We start from the raw sequence: 9,963 nt of genomic DNA on the forward strand, positions 1-9,963 counted from the left end.
TGTTGCGGGTTAATTTGGAGCATGCGCACTGGGATACCCCCACGGACGGCGCATGCGCCGTTAAAAAAAAAAAAAAAAAGTCATTTACGTGAGGTCAAGACGTATTAACATAAAACACGCCCACAACGTAGTGATTTGAATTGCGCGCCCTTACGCCGACATTTACACTACGCCGCCGTAACTTACGGCGCAAATTCTTTGTGGATACGGGAAATACGCTGTAAGTTACGGCGGCGTAGTGCATCTGAGATACGCTACGCCGCACTTAAAAAAGCGCTGCGCTACGTGGATCTGGCCCATAGTGTTTATAACCCTCCCTGACTCTATCCAAAATGAAAAAATTTATATATATATATATATATATATATATATATATATATATATATATATATATATATATATATATATATATATATATAATATATATATATATATATATATATATATATATATATATATATATATATATATATATATATATATATATATATATATATATATATATATATATATATATATATATATATATATATATATATATATATATATATATATATATATATATATATATATAGTTCTCCTTTAACCTCCTCCCACCCGCCGTATAAACAAAATGATGGGCGGGGGCTCTCTCGTTCTGGAACATCGTCATATGACATCGACCCACTCTCGCGCGCCCGTGGGGGCATGCAGTGTGGCGATAGGGGGGGGGTTGCGCTGTTCCCCTAAGACAATGCGCATCACCGATCTCGAGAAAGAGCTGATGACATCCATCAGTGCTGCCCATCAGTGCCACCCATCCGTGGCGCCTCATCGGTGCCACCCCATCAGTGCTGCCTATCAGTGCTAAATATTTTGCTAAAAATAAAACACCCAGTGGGTGTTAAATACCACCAAAAGAAAGCTCTCTGTCTCAAAAGAATCATACAAATGTCATAGGGATACAGTGTTTTATGACCGCGCAATTGTGATTCAAAGTGCAACAGCGCTGGAAGGGGGTTACATTTGTGAAAGTGTAGGGGTTAAATTTAGTTAAATTATGCCTGGACCTCTAATTGAACTCCCCCACACACACCTTGTTCTGACATGAGATAGGAGTTTTCACTTTTGCGTATCAAATATTGGCATACGATTTCTGTTAAATCAACCCGACAATCAAAAAAAAACTTTATTTTGTATTTTTTTTTTTTTATTAACATTTTATCTTATATAACCTATAATAACCCCATCAGTTTTCTAGTTCAGACCGAGAAATCTCTTTGCCAACGCAGTCTTTGCGCAGGGGGGAGGGGGCAGCACTAAGCACATAAACAGCTTCCCAGCGCATATGGCCTTATCGTCACACGCTTAGGCGCACAGCAGTAATCTAACATCAGCTCCGGTCCGTAGAGGATGCACAGGTGGCAACACTTGAGCAATTCCCACTGAGGTCTGGGAGCCACCTGTGCATTGAAAAATAAAAAGTCTGCTCATCCAGAGCCCCCGGCTGCAACAAAGGTCGCTTTTCTCTCTACACCGACGCTCCAGGGACATGGGTAGTCAGGTATAGTGTGCTGGGACTTGTAGTTCTATAGAGATAGGAGAAAGGCAGGTATAGTGTGCTGGGACTTGTAGTTCTATAGAGATAAGAGAAGGGCAGGTATAGTGTGCTGGGACTTGTAGTTCTATAGAGAGGGGAGAAAGGCAGGTATAGTGTGCTGGGACTTGTAGTTCTACAGACAGGAGAAAGGCAGGTATAGTGTGCTGGGACTTGTAGTTCCGTAGCCGACTGTGTCACGCAGATATACTGCGGCACAATGGCTCTCCTGGGCGAAATCCCGTACGGGTATGTCCTACCCGTTTTTGGCCACCAGAGGACATGCGCTGGGACCCAATGTGCATGGCCGGTGGAAGCGATCCCGTGCACGAGCGTCAGCACGGGGATGCGTGTGTGTGTAAACACACACGCATCCCTGTGCTGTTAGAGGAAAGGAGGCATATTGGGAAAAAGATAAGGCTTCTTTCCTAGTCACTCCCATCCCCCCACAGTTAGAACATGCTGAGGGAACACACATTTAACCCCTTGATCGCCCTCTAGTGTTAACTCCTTCCCTGCCAGTGAAATGAACACAGTCATCAGTGCATGTTTATAGCACCGATCGCTGGTTGTATAAATGCCAATGGTCCCAAAAAAAGTGTCAAAGTCTCCGATCTGTCCGTCGCAATACCGCTAAAAAAAAATCACAGATCACCATCATTACTAGTAACAAAAAAAAAAAATTATAAAAATGCCATAAAAAAATTCAAAAATCATTTCCATTGTTTGCAGACGCTATAACTTTTGCGCAAACCAATCAATATACACCTATTTGGCAGATCCACTATAGGCCTGGTGAAAAGGTGATCACAGACCTTAAGGGCCCTTTCACACTAGCGGACGAACGGTCCGCTTTTCATAAGTCCGTTTACGGACTTACAATGGTTCCCTATGGGATCACGGCCATTAGCGGATGGAGCATCCGCTAACGTCCGTAATCACCTGCCTCCGTCAGGATCCGGTTTTTCCAGACGGAAGAAAACCCTATTTTTCTTCCGTCTGACGGATCGGATGAATACGGACACACGGTCCGTATTCATCCGATTCCCCATAGGGTAGAGCGGAGGAGACACAGGGCGGTCTCTGCACTGTGTGCGGGGACCGCCCTGTCCGCCGACAGCTCAGCGGGGATTAACGGAGGAATCCCCGCTGAGCCAAACGGGCTAACGAAGCGGATCAATACGGATCCGCTCCGTGTGAAAGAGCCCTAAAGGTCTGTGATTACCTTTTCACCAGGCCTATAGTGGATCTGCCATATAGGCGGTCCTCTTATTGGCGCTACACTTTATTTTTCACGTTGTTCACAATTATCCTTTTGTTGTGTTGGCTGCCTATAGTTTTGTTTTGTTTTGATTTAGCGCAATATATTTACATTTTTAATATACACCTATTTTTTTTTTTTTTGTTGCCGAAAATATGTAGAAGAATACATATTGACCTAAACTGAAAAAAGTAAAAAAAAAAAAAAAAAAAAATAAAGTATTTTTCCTCAATTTTTCTTTTTTTAATATTCACTTTTACATCAATCAAATGTTTAAAAACATCCCAATCCTTTATCTACGCTCTATCCATTTATTTCCCCTATAATCCCTCCCACAAAAAAAAAAAAACCCATCCCATCCCTCACTCACTCCTCGATTCCCTACACCTCCATTAATTCCTCCGGTTCCCGATACCCTGAACTCCCGCCATTTCCCCGCCATTTCCCCCATATGTTCCAGAATCTCTCCAGTGAGTCTTCTATATGGATAGTTTCTTCTACGATTATCGTTTCAACTCTTGAAACCCAGCCCGTCATACTCGGAACTTCCTGGGCCCTCCAGAGACTCGGAATTCTTATATTGCGGGGCCGTTTTCCTTGTATCGTGAAAAAGACAATCCCAAGGGATTCTTCTGAATCTGTTCTCCTGCGATTTGATAGGTTGCTGCCAAGATTCCCTCCCAACAGGGTTGGATCTTGGTGCATTCCCACCAGAGGTGTGCAAAGGTCCCTGGGGCGTCACATCCCCTCCAACAAGTTGGGGGTCCCTCTTTCCTGATCCTGTGCGCCCTCTGGAGGGGGGGGGGGTCACATACTATCTCGCCAAGAGTTTATAACACTGTCTATGCATCACCTGAGGAGTAGCACGCCGTTCTCAGGATTTTCCTTCTACCTCGTACACACGTTCGGGTTTCCCGATGGTAAAAAGTCGAGGGGAAAACAGAGAACCTGCTCGGTAACTTTTTCCCCCTACACACGTCCGGGTTTCCCCGACAGGAAAACTGCCATGAGAGCTTCGATCGAGAAACCCGGCCATGTGTATGCTCCACCGCAGTCTTTTCCCATAGGAAAACTGCCGGGCTAAAAAAACGCTGGGAATCCCGGCGGGAAAAAAAAAAAAAAGAGAGCTGGTTCTCTTTTCTTTTCTGCAGTTTTCCTGTCGGGAAAACTGCAATGGAGCATACACACAACCGGTTTTCCCGGCCAAAAGCTCTCATGGCAGTTTTCCCGATGGGAAAACCTGTCGTGTGTACGAGGCTTAAAGGAGTTGTAAAGGAAAAAAAAAAAAAAATATGGGCCAGATTCTCTAAGAAACGGCGCAGGCGTAGTGCAAGTCATTTACACTACGCCACCGCAACTGACTGGAGCAAGTGCCGTATTCGCGAAGCACTTGCTCCGTAATTTGCGGCGGCGTAGTGTAAATGGCCCGGCGTATCCCCGCGTAATTCAAAGGGGGCGGCTTGTATTCAAATCAAGCGCGCCCCCGCGACGATCGAACTGCGCATGCGCCCGGGCTGAAAAATAGCCCAGTGCGCATGCTCCAGCTCACGACGGAAAACGTCAATGACGCCGACGTGAGCGTCATTGACGTAAAGTCGTATTCGCGGACGAGTTAGTAAAACGACGTAACCGACAGAAAAAGACGACGCGGACCCAACGCCATACTTAACATAGCATACGGCGGACTGGCGTAAGGTTACCCCTCATATAGCAGGGGTAACCTTACGGAAACGACGAGTACGCAACGCAAATTCGTTCGGGAATCGGCGTATCAGGCTCATTTGCATAAACAAATGAGACCTGAACGTAAACGCCACCTAGCGGTCAGCGTGGTATTGCATTTAGGATCCGACGGTGTAAGTGATTTACACCAGTCGGATCCTAGCCTAATTCCGGCGTATCTTGTTTTGTGAATACAAAACAAACAATGATACGCCGGCGGGAATTACGCCGGTGTATCAGTAGATACACTGGCGTAACTCTTTTGAGAATCTGGCCCTATGTCACCTTAATGCAATCTATGTCGGAATGTCCGACAGCAAAAAAAAATTGAGAGCTGGTTCTCAAATTTTACCGACTGGGAAAAGTTATTGTGGGAAATTCCGATCATCCTGTATGCAATTCCGACGCGCAAACACGCATGCTCGGAATTTGGTGTGACCGTGTGTATGCAACACAAGTTTGAGACAAAATTCTGTCGGAAAAAAAATCCATGGTTTTCTTGTTGGAATTTCCGATCGTGTGTACGCGGCATAACAGTACAAATCCACTAAACTAGGAACACCTTCAAAATTTGAGATGGTTTAGGAAGATGTTTTTTTTTTTTTTTTCTCTCTTGTTCTCCTTTCTTTGTGGGAGGGAATAAATGGATAGAGCGTAGATAAAGGAATAGGATGTTTTTAACATGTGATTGTATGCATCTATGTCTATACAATAAAATAAAAAGTGAATATTCAAAAGAATAATAATAATAATAATAATAAATATATATATAATAATTACTCCTTCACTCCTAAGTATTTTTTTAGTTTTTGTTTCAATTCTTTTCATTTTTATAAATACTGTTATATGTATATTAATAAAAAAAATAAAAAATAAAAATTTAAATTCCTTTATCCGCCAGGACCGCCGCACGACTATTTACGTCGGCAGAATGGCACAGCTGGACATATAGGTGCGTCCCCTTCAAGAAGCCCGGCGTGCTCGCAACCCGGTCCTGTCATCTGTGATCGCGCCCGCGGGACCCGATCGCCGCTAGTGTCCCGCGAACGGTCACAGAGCTGAAGAACGGGGAGAGGCAAGTGTAACTGATCGTGTCACTGATCGTCGTTCCCTATGACAGGGAACAGACAATCAGTGACGTCACACGCCAAGCCACGCCCCCACACAATAAGAATCACTCCCTTAGGTCACACTTAACCCCTTAAGTGCCCCCTACAGGTTAACTCCTTCACTGCCAGTGTCATGTTCACAGTAATCAGTGCATTTTTATAGCACTGATCACTGGGAAAATGACAATGGTCCCAAAAAGGTGTCAAAATTGACCGATGTGTCCGCCATAATGTCGCAGTCACAAAAAAATTCAAAAATGAAAAATAAATCGCTGATCGCCAACATTAGTAGTAAAAAAAAATAATTAATAAAAATGCAATAAAACTATCCCCTATTTTGTAAACGCTATAAATTTTGCGCAACCCAACCGATAAACGCTTATTGCGATTTTTTTTACCAAAAATATGTAGAAGAATACGTATCGGCCTAAGCTGAGGAAAAAAAAAATTTGGATATTTTTGGGGGATATTTATTATAGCAAAAAGTAAAAAATATTGCATTTTTTCAAAATTGTCACTCTATTTTTGTTTATAGCGCAAAAAATAAAAAACGCAGAGGCGATCAAATACCACCAAAAGAAAGCTCTATTTGTGGGGAAAAAAAGACGCCAATTTTGTTTGGGAGCCACGTCGCACGACCACGCAATTGTCAGTTAAAGCGACACAGTGCCGAATCGCAAAAAGGGGCCTGGTCCTTTACCTGCATAATGGTCCGGGTCTTAAGTGGTTAAATAAAAAAGTTTAATATTGTGTTTTTTTTCAAATTTTTCGCTCTTTTTTTGTTTATAGCGCAAAAAATAAAAACCACAGAGGTGATCAAATACCAAATAAAAGCTCTATTTGTGGGGGAAAATAGATTAGATTTCATTTGGGTACAGTGTTGCATGACCGCACAATTGTCATTCAAAGCGCGACAGCGCTGAAAACTAAAAATTGGTCTGGGCAGGAAGGGGGTGAAAATGCCCGGTATTGAAGTGGTTAAATATTGTTTGATGTAAACTTTTTTTTTTTTTTTACAGAAGTACTGTTATACGTAACTTTTTTTTTGTTTTTTAGTTTGCTTTAAATATTTTAATTTTTCTAAATTCTATGTAAACCAATTATTTATTTTTTTGTCTTTGTTTTAATTATTTTACTTATTGTAAATACTGTTGTATGTAAATTTTTTTTTAGTTTTTGTTCGCCATTTTTATCAGGGAGTCAGAAATACACAAGATTTTAAAATATGGCTTTTATTCAATTTCGATCCATTTGCATCACTTGAGCTGCAATAGGGTGTCATTCATTGTGAATGGCACCCCAACACACATACCAGTACACACTACAACCCATGAAATGGTGCGCGTTGTAGCGTCCTGCGTTGTAGCGGAATTAACAAGCCCATAGCGGATATAGAATAAAAGCACTCTAGGTGGAAGAGCTGAAGTGGTTAATGTGGGAATCGCAGCCGCCGACATCTGCTGCGCTGAACTGATGCACTCTACGCTTCTATAGACAGGTATAGTGTGCTGGGACTTGTAGTTCTACAGAGATAAGAGAAAGGCAGGTATAGTGTGCTGGGACTTGTAGTTCTACAGAGATAAGAGAAAGGCAGGTATAGTGTGCTGGGTCTTGTAGTTCTACAGAGATAAGAGAAAGGCAGGTATAGTGTGCTGGGTCTTGTAGTTCTATAGAGATAGGCAGGTATAGTGTGCTGGGACTTGTAGTTCTACAGAGATAAGGCAGGTATAGTGTGCTGGGACTTGTAGTTCTACAGAGATAAGGCAGGTATAGTGTGCTGGGACTTGTAGTTCTACAGAGATAAGGCAGGTATAGTGTGCTGGGACTTGTAGTTCTACAGAGATAAGGCAGGTATAGTGTGCTGGGACTTGTAGTCGTCCTACAGACAGGAGAAAGACAGGTATAGTGTGCTGGGACTTGTAGTTCTACAGAGATAAGAGAAAGGCAGGTATAGTGTGCTGGGACTTGTAGTTCTACAAAGAGAGGAGAAAGGCAGGTATAGTGTGCTGGGACTTGTAGTTCTACAGAGAGAGGAGAAAGGCAGGTATAGTGCGCTGGGACTTGTATTCCTCCCACTAATACAATGGGGCACTAGTTGAGTTCAAATCTGCACCTGAAAACTTGGCGAATGCTCAGCTCAGCGCAGTTTGCTGGTCGCAGCTCCACGTAGAGTTGCCACCTCATCCCTTTAAACCTGAACACATATGAATTTCATGGCTTCTGAGGCTAATTAAATGCAGGTAAGGCACCAAGTGGGTTTAATTACCACCCTAATCAGCCACAGAACATGTGTAATTATAATGTGTTCAGTTTTATATAGGAGAAGATGGCTCCGCAGTCCCTACAAGCGCCCCATTGGCTGTCCCTTTAACATATGGTCAGGATTAGACTGTCCGGCTCCTGGGGGATGGCAAGAAGACTAATATATATATATATAGCCATAGACTGATCCCCCTTCACTATACTTTATACCAGTATATCCCAGTACAGGGGCCCCTTTATACCAGTATATCCCAGTACAGGGGCCCCTTTATACCAGTATATCCCTCCCTGTATCCCAGTCCTGGGGCCCATGACATACACCACGCAGCCTTTACACCTGTGAACTCCCGCATGAAGTCCCCCCCGTCTGTATTCCCCCCCCTTACCTCGTCCCCACACCGAGCAGAGGATCCGCAGGACCAGCAGAGCGCGGAGCCCGATCATAGCGGAGCGGAGAGAGCGGACCGAACACCCGGAGCGACGCCACCACCGTACAACCCTATGAGACAGGTGTACAGAGCGCCACCTACTGGGCGGCAACGGAACGCCCTCTCCTCCCACTGGGGCTCAAGAGATGTGAAATAGAGAACAGGAAGGGGGGGGGGGGGATGAAAGTTAATCAATGTTCTAGTTAACAATTTCATCACTTTTACCATTTCTGGGAACTCCAAATACTAAAATTAACCCCTTAGTTTTATTTTTATATCATTTTGATTTACTTTATTTTTATTATTATAAACCCCGTTGGGGGGGGGGGGGGGGAAACTTTGGTGAAATATCAGGGATCTAAACAGACTGAGAAAGGAGATGGAGGACACAGCCCTCATGCCTCGTACACACGATCGGTTTTCCCGGCGGTCAAACGGCCGCTGGGAAAACCGAGAACCTGCTTGGTTGCTTTTGCCTTGTACACACGGCTGGTTTTCCCAACAGGAAAACTGCCATCAGGGGGGTACAGGCAGTACACCTGTAAGGGGCCCAGATGGCAACCCCCTTTTTATATTTATTTTGTAAGTGGTCCGGAGGTCCCCAGGGCCCCGAATGGCAACCCCCACTTTTTTTAATTAATTTTTTATATAAAAACATTTTTTTTTTACTATATATATATATATATTTTTTTTTATTTATTTATTTGTTTATTAAAGGGCCCAGAGGTAAAAAAAAAAAAATGTATATGTATTTTTTTTATTAAAGGGCCCAGAGGTCCACAGGCCCCCGGATGGCAACCCCCCCTTTTTTTATATATATCATTTCTTTTATTTATTTATTTTTTTTTTATTAAAGGGCCCGGATGGCAACCCCCCTTTTTTTTATATATATCATTTCTTTTATTTTTATTAATTTGTTTTTTATTAAAGGGCCCGAATGGCAACCCCCCTTTTTTTTCTATAAACGTTTAAAAAAAATGATATATATATTTTTTTCTTTTTAATAAAGGGCCCAGAGGTCCCCAGGGCCCCGGATGGCAACCCCCCCCCTTTTTTTTTTTATAAAAAAATTACATTTTTAGGAGCCCCGTTGGGGGGTGGGGGGGTTGGTCTTGATTGTTTCAGGGACGAATCAGGGACGATTTTTTGCCTGAATTTGGCCCTGAAATGGAGCCAAAGACGCACAGAACTCCTGTGCAAGCCGCTCCGCAGCCGCCATGGAGATGTGTGATCCGACTCCATAGAGAGCCGGTCACAATCTCCTGACAGGACAATTTGAAACCCACATCCAATTCGCACTAGTGTGATTCCGGCCTAATGCGATCACGATCGGACATTCTGACAACAAAACCGTGGATTTTTTTTTTTCAGGCGGATGTTGGCTGAAACTTGTGTTGCATACACACGGTCACACAAATGTTGTCAGAAATTCCGAACTACAAGAACGCAATCATGTACGACGAGCCGAGAAAAATGAAGTTCAATATTTCCGATCATGCTTGGAATTTTTGTGCGTCGAAATTGCATACAGGCGATCGGAATTTCCGACAAGAACTTTTCTTGTCGGAAAAATTGAGAACCGGCTCTCAAACATTTGTTGGCGGA

General features: G+C 43.2%; 1 protein-coding gene across 4 annotated transcripts in view; it reads right to left on the reverse strand.

Annotated features, from left to right (window-relative positions):
• The window catches only part of LOC120928015 (nectin-1-like), a 115,527-nt gene extending 107,053 nt beyond the window's left edge, over nucleotides 1-8,474 (reverse strand). Inside the window, exon 1 of one of the 4 annotated variants that reach the window (XM_040339074.1) lies at nucleotides 8,317-8,474. In XM_040339074.1, the coding sequence (XP_040195008.1) occupies nucleotides 8,317-8,374 (58 nt within the window). In that variant the 5' untranslated portion in view covers nucleotides 8,375-8,474. The remainder of the gene's footprint in view (nucleotides 1-8,316) is intronic. The other 3 variants (XM_040339073.1, XM_040339075.1, XM_040339076.1) reach the window with 3 other exon arrangements.
• Between the last annotated feature and the right edge of the window lie 1,489 nt (nucleotides 8,475-9,963).

The sequence above is a fragment of the Rana temporaria genome, chromosome 2 (assembly GCF_905171775.1).
Source record: "Rana temporaria chromosome 2, aRanTem1.1, whole genome shotgun sequence".
Lineage (NCBI taxonomy): Eukaryota > Metazoa > Chordata > Amphibia > Anura > Ranidae > Rana > Rana temporaria.